Source organism: Aulostomus chinensis, chromosome 2 (genome assembly GCF_037954235.1).
Source record: "Aulostomus chinensis isolate RoL2024-O1b breed Wild chromosome 2, RoL_Achi_v1.0, whole genome shotgun sequence".
NCBI classification, from domain to species: domain Eukaryota; kingdom Metazoa; phylum Chordata; class Actinopteri; order Syngnathiformes; family Aulostomidae; genus Aulostomus; species Aulostomus chinensis.
This window is the reverse complement of record NC_141321.1, coordinates 21,816,405-21,833,926: the sequence shown is the minus strand read 5'-3', so window position 1 is coordinate 21,833,926 and position 17,522 is coordinate 21,816,405. Positions and strand designations below refer to the sequence as shown.

Here is a 17,522-nt window from a genome sequence, read left to right as displayed (position 1 = left end):
ATATATATATATATATATATATATATATATATATATATACGTGTGTCATCTAGCCATGAAGGAAAGAATGCATCAAAATGATAAAAAGAATGAATGTGAGAATTTGGGGGGATATGCAGGGCAAATAATAAGCTGCCATTCAGAGACGCCCCTCCCGAGAGTCATTTGTGGCTTTAAGTGTGATCGACAGGACTGACATTTGCACAGTCAAGCTCAGCCTGTGATCCTCCTGGACAAAAGTTTAACATCAGCTAACATTAGCTCGACGCTGTCAAACAGCCTTCTGCTATACGCTGCAGTTTTGTGTCCATACAGACACTGAGAAGGGGATACGGATCAAATTATATGCATAACGCATTTTAAAAAATAAATGAATAAATTCCAATAATTCTGAATGGTCAAAAATGTGATATCATATGATGATATATTGAGAGAAAATGTATTGTCCTAATGTCAGGGATGATTCTATTACCTGCTATTAACGTTTAAATATCTGCTGGTGTCTTAGGTCAGTGTGGGCAATTATAAAGAGTATTAGCATCGGTGCATGTCAGCTATTCACACGTTAATGTGATGGTGGGTATCTAATCTAAACTGTGTAAGCCTGGTTGCACCCCAAATCAAATGCTGTGGCGTTATACAAATTTGAATGGGGAAAGTGGGTTGCAGCTGTGGGGTCGCAGCAGTGGGTAGAAGAGGCCCAGAGAAGTTACAGTCAACTTTCGGAGAATGCAACATCACGCTGGTGAGAATTTCAATTGGTTTTCCAGTCACATGGTGTCGTATTGCTACTGCAGTTGGAATTTCAGGTGGTTCCTCTCCTTTTGGTGGTTGATCAGCTGCTACTAGGTGCAGGCTGCCACCCTCTGGATCGGGGGGGTTACAGTTCACAGCATATGGGCCATGTAGTGACCACATCCAAGCTGCTACACAACCATTGCAGCACCTGATTTTGTGTGAAAACAACCTTAGGAGCTAAAGGCTAACTTGACAGTGATATTACAAAAGAAAAGTGATAGTCCCTTTTCCACAGCAGCCACCTCTGGTATGAATAAGACTCATATCAGACGGTGTGACAGCTGGCCAGCATGGGCAACACCAGGATCCCAACAATGAAGCCGCCATAATACAATTCAGCCACACGCTTTCACTACTCTACCATGTCAACGTGTAACAATAACTTGTGTAGGAAGATTATGAATCAAGAGAATTTCTTTATAACGGAGAAGAAGAATCCCAAGGATGAGTGCAGGTGTGACCCTGATGGATGTTAGAGTCCAACAAAGGTCTGGCCTGTTATCTGCTGTACCCCCACTGCACTGTAATTAAGTTTGTGCTAAGAGAGACCAGTCTTTGTGGCTGGAAGCAGATCAAGCCTCCACTCATCTCCACCGAATGGTCAGCTTTGATATCAACATCTATCTTTGTACTATGAGAGCTGAGTTATTGCTTCTCTATCTAGTGGAATTATTTTGTTGCCATGACTGTAATGACTCGGTAGGGAAAGTTCCCCCCCTCCCCAAACATTGGCCAAATTTACTGATTCCAATTTTGTTTACATTAACATTTTATATGTGTGTGTGTGTGTAATATTTTATATGTGTGTGTGTGTGTCACTATTTCGTATTTGTGCAACTTTCAATGAATTCCCAAAAATAATCATTTTAGGCAAATGGACTCACCTCTTGTAAGTGAAGATGTTTCACCTCTCATCTAAGAAGCTTCTTCAGTTGTGCAGCAGAAAAGAGGAAAACTGAAGAAGCCTCTTGGTTGAGAGGTGAAACATCTTCACTTACAAGAGGTGAGTCCAGTTGCCTAAATTGATTATTTTTGAGAATTGCGATGACCCGGATGACTGAGAGTATACACAAATATAACTTTCAATGAACATTTTAAAAAATTTCTCTTGATTCAAATGATGACCATCTAAAATTACATTTGTAAACACGAAATTATATTTTTGTGCGACAGCCAGAGGATGTTTTGAGGATGTGGTCGGGGCCACGGCTCAAAACAGGAGGAACATTTGCTATGCGTTTGGTAGAAAAAGTTGTAGTTGTAAGAATAAGTGCGTGGCACAAGTCATGAATCACATCACTGCAACCTTCGCTGAGGAGGTTATGTATTCATTCTGTTGGTTTAAAAATCTGAACGATTTTCATTAAAAACTTGGTGGCAGGTGGGGCAAAGGCCAAGAATGAATTCATTCAGTTTTGGGGCCGATCAGTTCAACATAGCACAAACGAAGTACAGAGTGCCCTTCTAGTAGTCTGTGGGATATTTTTCAGCGAATTTACAATAACTTAATAACAGTTGACTATTGCTTGCACATGTATGTGTTTATTTCTCTACAGTCCTGAGGGTTACTGCAGTTGTTGATGTAGTATTATTTGGAGGGAACAGCTACTTGTACCCACACTCACATTTATATACTCAAATACTCCAACACTCCCTCCATTCCCCCTGCTAACCCCCATTACCCCTCTGTGCTGACAAAGAGCTTTTCCAGTCCAAGCCACTGAAAAGCCTGTCCTGCCGCCTGCCGTACCCTGACATGCTCAAACACACCCCTCCCTCTTTTCTGCTGCACTTTCATTGCCTGTTTTGGTCGACCCGATCCTATCTCTCTGTCATTCTGCAGCTCTCTCTGTCATCAAAATGAACTTTAAGTTATTATTTTTTTTCCGGTCTGTAGTCGTACACTCTGAAGTTGGTGCCAGTTTCAATCTGGTGTGTTGAGCAGCAAGGGGAAGTGACAAAAAAAAGTCCACAATGCCCCAGAAATATAAATGGGAACACTGGCCATCGCACAATAATCACACACACACACACACACGCGCACACACGCACACACACACAGAACATATCGTGATTTTGTGTGTTTCAAGCTCTTGTACGTAGTGAAGTGCAGAATTGGATTTAAAGAGTTTCCAGAGATACTGCTTGGTGAAAGGTACTCTTCAACAGTTGTTTATACAGTTCTGTTTTTTATTGGGCCTGAAGAGACATTACTCCTTTAAGACGACCGACTCTCTAAATGCAAGCCAGTATTGATTGTCCTTCCTAAGGCCTTTCACACACTCTTGCTGAAGACACATTAAATGTGTTATAAGTCATTAAGAGCTCCAGGCCTCACATCTCACCTGTCTAACTTAAAATATATTGACATATTGTGCTCTGGGAGAGTTTTTATTTTTTGAAGTAGCCTTTAAGTGTGTGGTGCCCGGGCTGTGTGTGTTTATTTGCCAGTGTGTATGCATGTGTACACAGTATCCCCTCTGTACTGTGCTGAACACAGGGGAGCATGTGTCAGTGTATGGTTGTGTTGGTTACATGCAGAGACATTGAATCTCTGTGTGCGTGCGTGTGTGCGTGCATGTGCGTGTGTGTATGGGGTGTAGGCTCGTCCTCTTGCTGCCCCGGGGGCTCAGAGCCCATTTCCTGTTGTGCAGTGTGATAAGTTTCCCTGTCAGATCCTCCCAGCACCACTATATTTCTGATAAGCTCCACTGCTAGTTTTCCCGACCTCTGGCACAGAGATCAATTTGAGATTGATTCAGAATGCCCTGCTGGGCCGAGCTGGAAGATCAATTTGAGATGGATTGTTCACGCCAGGGGGCAAGTGACATGCAGCGCAGTGCTCACTTGCCCCCCCCCCCTTCACCCCTCAGTCTCCCTGACTGTTGTTACTTCTTTTTGCACTCTGCATTATTCTCTCCTATCTACTCCTCTCGCAATTGTTTCACACTTGTCCTCTTTACTGCTGTTACTCTGTATTACACTCCATCTGTCTTTCACTCTTATGCATTATTTGAGCCTGTTTCTCCCTCTCTCTTGCTCTCTCTCTGTCTCTGCACCTGCTTCCCTTACGTTTCTGCTCCCAGTAATCAGCAGGGATAGAGATGCCTTCATTAGCAGTGGAACCAGCTCCTGTGGAGTGACGCACCTGCAGGACACAAGTGAACTCATCACGCCTAGTAGTAAACAGCCATAGAATATCTAGATTGACACACACACACACACACCCGAAAAGAAGAAATATTTACTTTGTCATATGGTCATTGTCATCACCACGCCATGAGCTATTGGTGTCCCCATCACTGGCTCATAATTTTATCTCTGCAGAACATCATATGTGCAGCCATCCCATCACTATCTTCCTTCTTTCTTTATACTTCTTAATCTCTGCTATCTCAGAGGCTCAGCGGATGCACTCTTCTCTCTTTCTCTGCACAGTCTGACCTTTTCCCCAGCAGTACATCCACCTCTGACTGCACCGACCTTTACCCACAGTACAGCCCCTGTCATCTCTCACAGGACTACAGACAGTACATCATCTGGGCATCCCTGTGGAGACAAAGCCCACAAAGGACTAAAGGAAAAAGATGAACAGAAACATTAAATGGTGAAATTGATGATGAAAGAAAAGAGGAAATAGGTTACAGTAATGAATATTTGATTTATGTTTTGGGTTTTTTTAGCCACATGTCTGCATGTTTTCCAATCAAGGTCCCTCACTCACTCAAGGACAGTGTGTGAGGACTCTTTGAGGCCTATACGTTTTGGTACGCTTCAAACAAAAGTGAGTGTGTGAAGCGTCTTCTCAACCCATCTAAAATGAATTGTTTGCAGCTCTTCACAAATATGAGGTTATGACAACAGGGGGATAAAACTGCTGCTATGGAGAAGGGTGAGACGTTAAAAACAAGTTACTCGATTGCACACACAAGAGCATGAAGTAGATTATGTGAACAATTTCTAAAAAAAGAGTTTAAACTCCACATGGGGCGTGCTCGTCAGATTACCTCACTCGCATTCTAACCCCGAAGAGCTTTTATAGGAGGCTGTTGAAGTTTAAATCCAACAGAGGCTTTGAAGCACACAAGATGTCTTAGCTCATCGTGCGGCTTTGAGCCTCATCAATTACTGTTGTTTGCGATGTTTCAACAGTTGCTGTAATTGCCTAAAAACTCTGTCACACATATTAATATGACCCTGGCGGTGTTTCATAAAAAAAGAAAAAAATGGCAAGTGACTGAATGCTAAGAACGTATGAAACTAATCAGAGAGCATTCACGAAGGAGTCCGACGTTCTTCCTGGGCTAATGTTACACTCAAGCTCAAGTTTGGGTGAAATTTCCCTGCAAAAATCCTGCAAAAACCCCCCCAGCAAAACAAAAAAAAAACGTATCAAAATATTGCCTTGTCAGCTTAGAGGAGGTCAAACTTTTTCTGCCAGCAGTTGACCAGATTGTAAAGGAGCAGCCGCAAACATCTGCAGCAGCTTACTTTTTTGTCCCAACTGTTTAAATGCAACGCAGCAGGAATTTGTAGAGACGTCGTGTTTACACTTTGTTTGGATTGACTTTGATTCACCACAGTGCTGAAAACCTCCTGCTTCTGTGGCATGTTCTCCAGTCAGTCTGATTGGCCATACAGAGCCTGACATGGACTGAACAACATTACTATTCAGAATGAAAACACTGATGTATTAGTCACACAGGCCTAGAACGCCATCCACACTTCATTTAACTTCATTTTGTCAAGGTGCTGATGGAAGCAGAATGGTTCGCCGTTTGTGGGGAGAAACTAAATGGTGAGAAATTCATCAGACTGAACTGCACTTTTCAACAAATGAACAACAATAAAAAAGAACACTAGCTAAAGCCATTACTGCAGCAGGGTGATTTTCTTTGCCTTGTTTGCCCTTGGCCACATACTAAGATTTGTTCAACACAGGAATAATGGCCCATGATCAGGATTGAGCTTTATGTTGCCTGTATCTTTCTGTTTATATTTTTGTATTTCCTTTCAAAAGAGGAGGCATTATCTGCCTGTCCACATGGATTCCCGTTCTCTTGAAATAAGGCTCTCTTTCCATTTTTAAAAGATGAGCAGGATGTTATGAGTACAGCTTTAGCTACGGGTGAGTGTCACAACAGCTGTGTTTTAACAATCAGGCTAATCTCACAGAAATACGTCCATCAGTCTGAGGTCTTCCACGCAGGCAGAGGAATCTCAGCTTTGCTTCAATGCTTCTACGGAGGTCATCTAGCTGAGCCTCTGGCTATAAAAAGAGTCCAAATAAATGACAAGAGTTGCAAAGGAACACATCAGTGGGAGACAGGTGTGACTAAAATTAAACAATTTTGCTGCACTTTGAGTTTTTAATATTTACAACAGTAAAACCATGCAGGATTACTTGACTTTTTTTTTGCCCGAGTCTCTCTTTTCTTGTCCCTACTTTGTGTGCCATCAGATAAGCCAATGATTTGTAAATGGGCTTTCAATTTTTGATTTTAATTTACTATTCTTTTAGACAAGGTGAAAATGTTTCAGCACATTTATGCAAAGGGATGTGTACAGTTGTCTAGAATGTGCTGTCCCCAAGTTCATATGTCTGATCAAAATCTCTCAGGTATACAGAATGTTTCATTACTAGCACTGATATGGGAATTTTGTAATATCTGCTAAATTGGTACACGGGTGGAACTAAAAAGGTAGTTTTTCTCAAAACCAACATAAATCAATTTATTATGTTACTACACAATACAGCAGTTTTTTCTTCAGTTGCTACTACGTGCTTCATAAAACAGGGATCCACTTGACCTTCATGGTCGTCTTCTCAGATCGGACACAACAACAAAGATCTTCTGCAGTGATTTCCCTTTTAACAAAATATTCTACACCATTTTTTCAAAACAGTGAACACAGACTTGATGGAAAGACCAGAGGTTTGTTGGTTTAAACGTGTAAAGCGGCAGGTTAACATCTATTCACAGCAGATTGAAAATACTTCTGCAATAATGAATCTCTAACACAGCTGCATGGAACTCCTTCGCTTATCTCTTCACTCAGTAATTCCGTCCTTATTCATGTAAATGATGCCACCTCGATGTTGATCTTGACATGTCAAAATCTATTGCAGTCAAATAACTTTTCTGAGTATGTGATTTTTTTTGTTCCATTATTTACTTATATTTTTACTTATTCTTTATATTTGCTATTGTTTAATTGTTGATCAACTAAATTGGACATTCTTCCCCTTGTTACAGTCTGCGTGTTCAGTGTTTTGGACAAACGTGCAAATTGAGCAAAACAGTACATACCTACTTTTACATACATACATACTTTTGTTTAAACAGCAAATTTTTTGTGTGTTTTGGCTCTTTTTTGTACATTATTCTATGTGTCCTTCTCTCTTTCTTAAACTCCGCTGTATCAAGTTGCAAGACAACAGTTTCTTTAAATAAAAATAATCCACATAGAATTGTTAGCGTCCTTTTGCTGTGTAAAGTAAAACCTTGACGTGTTGAAATTGGCGTCTGATTCGGTCTCATACATGACTTTCAATTTAATGAAGAAATTTTCCATCCTAGAGTGACATTTGGTGAACACTGGTGTTGCGCTCCAGCAAATAAGCTTTCCAGAAATGAGTCCAACAATCAAGGAAAAACCTTAATTTATCGTGTGACTTCTCAACTTAAGTAGTACTCCAAGTGCTTTTGCCTCATTCTCACACACACACACACACACACACACACACACACACACACACACACACACACACACACACGTTCACTGATGGCATAGGTTTCCAAGCAAGGTGCCAACTTGGGGGATTTCAACACTCTGGGATGCCGGGGGATCGAACTAGTCACCATCTGATCACTGGATGGCCCCTCGCCCCCCTAAAGCACGCTGCCCCAGATTTTCAGCACATTAGGCATTAGATAGGACGGAGAGACCATTGTCATCCAGTGTTCCTGCCATGATGCCTCTATCCCTCCTGCTCCCGTATGACAGATGGGATCACTGCATCGTTTCCATCCATAACTCGAATTCCTCTATGACCAGCCCCTCTAATAATTTAAACAGATCAGAGAATGAAGTGAACTGACAAAAATATCAGACCAGATGCTCAGTACGCTCTACTGCTCGGTGTTCAGGCCACCCCTTCCACCGAGATGCAAAATGGAGCAGATGAAAAGATGAACACTGTATAAAGCTGGAAACAAATGGGATATTTATGTGAGACAGGTATTACTACACGTTCTTTTGGAGCTATGTTTTAAGCTTTTATGTTGCCAAGTCATCACAGTAATGACTCGGAAAAACAAAAAAAGAGAAACATAAATGAACTAGAAGGGAACAGAGAGCAAGAGAGGCTACATGGGTACAGATTATGAAAATCCATCCATCAAAATCCATACATTTCTTCCCAACCAGTAAAAATAGCACTGCTGTATCAACATTCCAGAACACGATCCATACCATCCCAGAGAGCTAAATACTTTCCTCTCTAATTAAAATACATGGCCTCAATTCATTTCCTCACCATATCAGATAAAGACACGTACCACGACTTAACATGAAATCATTTCATTCACAGTGAAGTTCATCTATAAATTGTCCTGGAAAATATTGCTCATGTTTATATCGCACAAAAAGTCTGGAACAGTCCTCAGGTTCCAGGATCAACTATCTGATCCGGATCACCTTCAAAAGTTAATCACTTGTTCCGTCTATCTTTCTATAAATTTCTGAGAAATGTGCAAAACAAACAAACCACAAACACATCACATCACCTCCCTGGAGGACATAATTACAGAGTTATAATTAGAATCACAAACTGCAGAAGCTTTGGGCATAGCTGATCAGTGGGGTTTTCTAAGTCAGGAGGTGATTGACTCACACACACTCAAAAGTGCACACACACGCACACACACACACACACATGGCATCTGAGCCTTCTTATAGTACCGTGTTTATGTAGTTTAATAGTGCACTGGAGCAGGAGCACATTAAATCACAGACACTTATCACTCTCTCTTCCTCCTCCCTCCATCCCTTCCTCCACAAGTGGGGCTTGCCAAGTTAAGGGGAGACTTGTCATAGTGAGGTCACACAGTCAATAAATGACGTCAAAATCCTTATGTTGCCCTGGAACAATCGGCCCATGGGGAGACTTGAGAAAATGCGATGGGACGAGATGAAGGGAAATGTGTTAGCTATCATGAGAATGGGGAAAAAAGAATCCTACTCCACTGAAATAAGTTTTCACACATTGATACGGGGTCAGCAGAGTTTGAGGTCTGCAAATGCTCAAGTTGTGTGGATGGATGTGTAAACATAGCAAAAGTTATGCATTTTAAAATGAAAACTTATCAGTGTGACAGAAAGTTTGTTCAAAGAGTAATCTGGGCCACAGACAGTTATGTTTAGAGGGGTCTGCCTGCAGGACTTGGTGGTGTTTGTTGGCCAGCTCTGTGAGAACAGTGGGAAGAGGGTGGGGACAGGGCACACAGCTGCCAGCGTCAAAGAGCAGGATTATTCGAGTCTGGACAGAAACATTTTTGGTACTTTTCTTGCCATGACTTATATCCCTAGCTTTGGCTGTGTTGTAGTTTTCTCACGTATCAGTTCTTCTCTCGAGTGGTGCAAGATGGCTTCCAATAAACATGAAAGCATATTCATTACTTTTTATATGCACACATTTCCACTCATCAGGTTCCATAGCTGTCTCTTTAGTTTGTCTGGCGTGTGTCCATAAACCTGAAGGGGGCACAGAGTGCTGACGTGGTCTGCTTCCAGTCCATGTCATCTCTGAGAAACATCAGGTGGGCCCATGGGATCAGGGCTGAGACCTCAGGTGTGTTCCAGTTGTGCTTGCTGATTGTGTGTGTGTGTGTGTGTGTGTATATGTGTATGACTAACCTCATTAATGCATGGCCGCACACTGTTGAATAACTACATGGCTGAATGGGCAAATAACTTTTGGGGGTTTATAGCTTAGACGGAGATGGCCAGAGACGGGGGCGATGGAGGAGGGAACACAGGCGAAGAGCAGCATCCTCCCCAGGTTAACTGCTCTGACAGACATGTTGGGGATATAATATATAATGTCCCACTGCAATATTAATGCTTCTCTATGATATGATAAAGCCATGAGAGGGACAAGGAGCTGAGCTGCCCAGAATGTAGAAACAGCTATTTGGGAGCTGCAGACATATGGGGAGTCCCAGTTCTGCATACACACGGAATAGTGATGAGATTTACTGATCGGGCTTTGGACAAACAGGTCGGCATACATATTACTACATCTGTTTATGCGTATCATTACTACTATAACTATTATTGTCTATGATTAAGCTTACACTAGTTCTTTCAATATTTGAATCGCATTATCAATCTCAATCGCAAGTCATGTGCACTTCTTTTGATACAGATTCTCACAGGGGTTTCATTTTTCTTCTTATTTCTGTTTGGTTTTTTTGCATCTGTGTAGATGAGATAGTCAGTTAATAGTCAGCTTTTCCATCTTTTATTAAAGTGCAAGATTTGTAATCACACGGAAAGCAGGAGAAGGTGTTTGTCAAAAAATTCTGTTCAATTCATCGTCACAACTATAATCTTTACACACAGAATTTCAAGCCCGAACATCAACAGATGTATCTTCTGTCAGACAATGGAACTCTGAGCAGAGAGATTTTTGCTCCAATAACCTCCAAATTCCCCACAGACTCCAAGAAGACCAGTGTTATCAAGGGGGGAATGACAGACTTTTCAAACTCACTGCTCTTCCCAAAATTTTAACAACACAAACAAATAACTCTATAATTATGTTCAACATTCCATTTCCTGTCCGTAAGGATATAAAAAATGTAATAAAGTTACAGTCGGAGTAAAAGTTCTTGTGTCATTCAGTATGAATTAATCAGTTAGCCTTACTAAGCAACCTCTAACTACAGGTGGAGAGTCCTAGTTGATTCATCTCAGAAAGATTCTGTCAATCTAACTTTTATTTGAACTGATGTTGCTGTCACACACGGTTTTGTCGCGCGGTTGTGTAACCAGCTGCAGTCCTGTCTCCCATGTTTGTTCGGATGCTGCACTCATCTCTACCAAGGTATGTTCATTTTTTTCATGGAAATAAACAAATCCAGTCGAGACGTCTCCTGAAGTTTTGATTTACTTGCATGCCGTGGGCTCGTCAGAGATTTTATGAAGTTTTCCATATGAAATGGGAGAAAAGAGGCAGCAGGGTACAAGCCAAGAAAATCAAATCTACTCACACTTCACACACCTAGAGTACTTTCTGTGGTTTATTCTCATCATTATAGCTCAAGCCAACAGAGCTAAGAGCGATGAGGAGTAGGAACAGGCCTACACACTGTTCTCTCTAGCTCTGCCCTGAACTCCATCCTCCATCTACCTACAGTACCTGCAGTTAATGTGAATGCAACTGTACTGAACCTGAAGCAAACCACGGTAATCAGATTTTATCATATGTGCGCACTTCATCAACAGATAGATTAAAACACTGACTGATAGAGACAGCAACTCGGGTAAAATCAATAACAGCCTACACACACATACACACAACACACAGCCGTTATGCAGCTAATAAGAAATAATGCTGCATCGATTGAAAAGCTGAGGTGCAGCCATCGAGTTACAGATAAAGACCTGCAAGAAATAATAGAGCACATGATTTTCTCCGAGCATGTGTGGGTGAAAGTGGGTTTGTGTGTGTGTGTGTGTGTGTGAGCGTGTGTATGTCTGTGTGCTACTCACCCATAAGTGGTGTTGCTGGCCCTCTTACTTGCTGCCCTGGAGCGGCTGGACTTCAACTCTCCACTCATGCTCATGTCTGTGTGGAAGAACAGCCAATTAACTTTATAGTGATACGGTAAAAGCAGTGTAACAAAGCCCAGCCCGGTGATAAAGAATGGAAGAAAAACAAACAAACCCATATCTGTGTATATTTACGCTTCCTTAAATTTTGCTCTTCTTAAATTGACCAACGTAATGTCTGCTGGTATTCAGAGAACAATTCCATGCTGTACTTTTTAGCATCATTTGACATGTTAATAACTGGGAGGCCGGCTGAGAGTGACAGCGGCGGTTCTTTATGTCTCCTCTCACAGCTGTTCACCTCCATTTTTGTCTCTTGTTGGCTACATCAGAATTCTCCACCAGATATTAAGTGAAACTCCCTGCCCTCCCCCATCTTTGCGTGTCTCTCTTACAAATACCTCCATGCACATGCTCCAACGGGCCAATTAACCATGAGCCATCTTGATTACAGGGCATGCCAACAGCTCAATGCTCGAGCTGGTGGTGGCTTGGCATTGATTTAGGAGAGGAAAGGAGAGGAGAGGAGAGGAGAGGAAGAGAGGAGAGGAGAGGAAGAGAGGAGGTCTGACATGGACAGATGGGTGGTGAATGGAGTGTGACTGGGCCAGCTGCACATGCACTCGCACAGCGTGACAGTCAAATGGCTGGAAGCTACAATTAATTAAGTGTGGGTTTGAATGTGTGGAAAAAAACAAACACGTGTTTGAGCTTTTACCTGCACCACAGAGATAATTTTCTAACAGGTTAGAGCCCTGCTGGTTGGCTTCTCTGACTTTTACATGCCTGCGCATTGGCAAGAAGACAGAAATGATGCAAAATGTCTTGTACTGTGAAATATTTTACACACTGATGACTCACCCCAGTCCATATTCTAATCTTTGAGTGTTTTATTCGAAGCAAGAAAACTGACAAGAGTACTCATTCATTTAAAACATATCTTGGTTAAATTATTGCACCTGTACCAGATTTGACTTTCAGGTGTAAGTAACATCTTCCACTCCTGGAATGAGAATATATTTACATTACAGGATGATTAGTATTAGACAGGCAGCTCGAAACCATATTGTTTTTCAAATGTGGAGGCTTCTGAGCGCTGCTGTCTCGCTCTACAGGAGCAAAACTTCAGGATGTAATCAGACTCCTATTTATGAAACACAATTGTATATCTGCAATTAGCTTCTCCGGTGAAGGCTTCGTATAAAACGCCCACTCTCGGGGGGGAAAAAAGACATACATGCACCTATGGATTTGATAGTTAGTTTTTCTTTTAACTTCCTACTTTAAAATTTGTGTAATCTGGACAAAATAAATCCCAGAGATTGGTCACATTTCCATCCTTTAATCTGAACCCACATTGTGCCCAGTAATTAATCTGGCTTTGACGCTGAGGGATGACATGTTGATGTTGACTGATTTTGGTTCACATTTTTATATGTGCTTTTTTATGACCTCTGGAGGATTGTGATGCCAGTTGCATGCTGCCAGTCTATCTGTCTTGTGTGAGGTCAATGCCAAACATGGGGGTGGAACACAGGCAAAGGAATAACGCATTTCATTTTTGTCCAGATACAAATCGAAGACTGGATGCACAAATTCCTTTTCTTAATTTTTAAATAACCATGAGTTTGCTTTAAAAAAATTGCATGCCCCCATCCTGGATTGAAAAACTCCTCTAAAGAGGCTGAAATACTCCAAAGAGGTACTCTGAAATCTGTTTCTCACCCCCACCAACAAACCACCCAGCCGCCATTTTAGCCATGTAACACTGATGACAGCAATGAGAATGTCTCACTTTGAGCGACACAGGATTTGACCTTTTGGCGGTGAAATAATAAAAAGATATGTTCAGTTTAGATGGTCAAAAGAATCTAAATGTTGATCTATTGAAGTCGGTTGTCTACTCAGACGACAGGACACCTATTTCCCAACACACGTAGTGAATCAAGTAAAGTTACAGAGGAAAAAGCTTGAGGAACATCTTGATCTACACCTCCTCGTACTAGGAGGCGAGGGGAGGAGTGGATCCAAGGTGAGAACATACTCAATATTTGCTGTTGCTCCCTTCTCCAGTCACTAGAAATAAGACAGATAAGCCAAAACTGGCAGTGTTTCATTCCATTTAACAGTGCTTGGTCCGCTATTAAACCAAAGCTTTTATTTTCAATAGCCAAAGATTTCCAAATTACCACTTTTGTTTTAAACAGCACAGATGCCTGCACAAATACAGCACGCCATCTCAGGAAATGATATACCAGCATTTCTCCCGTATATGGTGGTCTGTGTTACCATATCCTGTATATGATGGAGCACCAGGACAAGACTCACAGATAATCACAAATGCAGTCATTGCTACATAGGACATATGACAGGATATGACTCTAAGCTGTATTCTTCTGGACGCGTCATGGACCAAGCTCCATGAAATTTGTTGAGTCGGTGTGAAAAGGACAAAAGAGGAATGTTTCTGCTGCTGGAAATCAATGCATTTACTAAAACCAAATGATCAGTTTTCAATATAATCTGAAAAATCAGAGCATATCTTAAAAAGGTACGAATGATGGTAATCTGAGGAATGGACGACGGTCTGGATCGGTGATCAGGAACACCTACTGATTTTTAATAAACAAATTTCACAGATAACATGTTCATATTCAGTATTCAGGGCTTCCCCTCTAAGAGTTGTAAGTGTTTTCTAGTCAATACATCTAGAAGCCTCGAGGGTCACCGCTAGTTTTCTCCAAACAGATAAGATATATAAAATAATACACTCTAGCTGACAAAGTACAGATAGAAACACCAACAACCTCAAACACATTTCAACAGACAGCTTGTTGTGAAAAAATAGGAGCAAAGGGCACCAGAGGACATATCAAGGTCACACGCGATCCCCTGTAATGAGGTATAAAGCCTTCGCTGCGGTTTGCAGTCTGTCACTGTGCTTTGTATCAGTGGAAGTTAGGCTGAGTGCCCGACTGTCGCATCATACTGACCAGAGTGAACACTGGATTAATCACACTAGCTAGAAACAACAGCCACACTGAGGTAAAGCTTTGCTCCTTCTGAGGGCAGGAGGGGATAAAGCGACTCGAGTGCCTGGACTACCTGTGACGAGCAGTCGCTAGCATTGATCCGAATACACCAAAACAGGTCAACCTAATCACAATATTAACACATCCGCCTCCACAAATACAGTAGCCTCCTGAATTTTGGACCTTAAAAATGTAGACCCATCAAGAAGAGTAATGTGAATTTCAAACTACAAGTTACAACTGCATGTGGTATTAATCTGTTCGCTTTGAAGTCACTGATAATAAAACGATCTGATAACAATACATGGCTAAAAATCTTCCGTATTCGTCCTCTTTTTTTTTTGGTTTGATCTTCTTGATTTTTCACGCATTGTGTTGAACCCCATTTCTAAAATGCTCTGTGTAATTTTCAATCAGTCTACAACCAACTAATTCTGCAAACACTAAATTGCATGCATTATATCTCCGAGCTGATCACGGATGGAAATATGCCTCTCAGAGAAGAACAAACATTTTGTAATCCTGTTCACAGGTCTGCATTTATTCTCAAACTTTTGCTTTCCACTTAATAACAAAGCAATTATGACTAAATGCCTCTGCCACAATCATTTCAAAGAGTATGAATGAGGCGACAAAATATATTTCACGTTAACCATCTTTGGCAGGCTTAAGGAACTACTTCGTACCTTGTTAAAAACGCTGCAGGAAGGTTCTTTCTGCTCTATTTCTTTCTGGAGCCTATTGTACACTCTCGTTTATAACTGTCATGCTTTGATGTAATTGATAATGACACAGCTAAAACCTAAATTAGGAGGAAAAACTGATTGATGCTAGCTTAGAGGAAAGCTGCTAGCACTTACTCCAATATGGCATGAATTTTCAGATTCATCGTGCTCAATTAATTGCTTCATTTATTTAAAAAAAAAAAGAATTAGCGGGGTTTTATGCTTTATATAATATGATGAATTTGTTCTCTCTCTTTGCCTCCTTTTGCAAATGTTCAACTCAATAAATACGGCTCCCATTCCTTGTCCGTGTAGTGTCTTTTAAGCCCTGACCTGCCGCAAAGTGTATTATTCAGGCAACAGTGAGGCACCCGGCATATAAAATGAACATAGTCAAATGTGGACAAGATAGCGAGCAAACTCTTGTTGACAGAGTCCGCACTCTGTCATACTGCATCTTTATTTCCTGCATGGCAAATGACCTCAGACCTAGAAGCAGCCTGCAACGCTGAAGGAAGGATTTTTGTTTCCACTCTGAGGGCTAAGTGAGGATAAACATTAGACATTACTGTCATAAAAGGGAAGAAATAATGATATATAATAGAATTTAAGCAGATACGACACAGGAACTGCAGCTATGGAAAGACGCCAAAAGTTAAGATCCGTATGCCAAACAAAGCTGGAAAGAAAGAGATAAATTGGAACTTTTGCATGACAGTGAAAATGATAAATGATCTAACATGAGTTAGACTTTCAACCCTTAAATTCTGCTAAAGCTTTTGCAAGCTGCTTGCATGCCTGGTAAATGTGCCCCGATGCTCCCAAAGGGACGGACTATTCACTCTTAGGGTAAAACAAATGAAAGAATTAAAACAAAAACAAGCTTTAGTTCATCACCAGAGTGGGGGGAGTACATAATTAAACCGGTGGCGATCAGTGGAACAAGCCTTTATGGCCAGAGAGCCTGCTGACCTTGCCAGTGGGAGACAGGTTGGGTTTTTGATCGTACTGGTGCAGCCATGAAGTTCCATGAAGGAACACCTCTTACTCAAATATTTACCGTCATAAACTCCAACCTCCCTGTATTTCAATGAAATTAAATGAATGTGAAATGTGCGAGGAAAGGCAGCAAAAATCCATGAGGCAAAAGTGAAAGTAAACCCGGGCTTTAAAATGACGAAAGCGAACGCGGAGAAATGAAAAGCAAGGAAGTAAAATGAAAGAAAAATACGCGACAGTGGAAAATATTGTTTTTCAGAAGCACAGTGATGCATGCGCGCGCACACACAAACACACTCACTCACACACACACACACACACACACACACACACACACACTCACCGCCTCTCTCTCTCTCTCTCTCTCTCTCTTTCTCTCTCTCTCTCTCGCTCGCTCGCTCTCATACACACACACACACACAATCGCCCACACAAAGGGATATACTCACATCTTGGGCTGAACAGGGTCATATCAGGGTACTAAAACAACCAGGAGACTGAGATATCAGAGGCTAGCAGAGGATTTCTCTCCTTTCACGTCCTCGTTCTTTCGTGGTTAGCTGAACGCTCTGAAACTACTGAGTCAGTGACAAACCAGCTAGAGAAGATCTGGCGGGATGTACCAAATGTCTGTGTGTGGCAGGGGTGGAGAGGGGTGTTCCATGTGTGGGAGAACAGGCAGGAGGGCTGAATGAGTGTGCAGCTGGTTTCCCCTCAGCAACAGGAGCTTGGCTGCAGCTCAGGGCTGACAAATCTCAGCCAGGCGAGGAGAAAGCTACCACAGTGAATGTCTTAATACACGTTTCTTAATGCACTCTGAAGCCACAGCTGTGCAGCTGTCTCACTTTATGTTATACTGAAATTGTTTGGCATTTATACAGTGCAATGTCTACCTTTACAAAGTTCCCTGTTTTCACTCTGTTGTAGTCATGCATTGATAGAGGCTGAAGCTGCCATGCTTCTGTTGGTCTTGTTTACAATGCTGCAGGCAAACAGGTATACTTCTAAGATCCCATCTTTGTCTGTTTTTTTTGTTTTGTTTTTTTGTGTATCCAGACATCTGGAACCCATCTACATGGGTTGCTATGGTAAATGCAGAGGTACAAGTAATCATACAGGGTGGTGACAA

General features: G+C 41.6%; 1 protein-coding gene across 2 annotated transcripts in view; it reads right to left on the bottom strand.

Moving 5' to 3' along the window:
* The window catches only part of LOC147269433 (uncharacterized), a 36,244-nt gene extending 19,245 nt beyond the window's left edge, over positions 1-16,999 (bottom strand). Inside the window, exons 1-2 of one of the 2 annotated variants that reach the window (XM_086184877.1) lie at positions 16,843-16,999; positions 11,578-11,653 (exon numbers count right to left, since the gene is read on the bottom strand). In XM_086184877.1, coding sequence (XP_086041003.1) covers positions 11,578-11,653; positions 16,843-16,864 — 98 coding nt within the window. In that variant the 5' untranslated portion in view covers positions 16,865-16,999. The remainder of the gene's footprint in view (positions 1-11,577; positions 11,654-16,842) is intronic. The other variant, XM_086184870.1, reaches the window with a different exon arrangement.
* Positions 17,000-17,522: the final 523 nt, after the last annotated feature.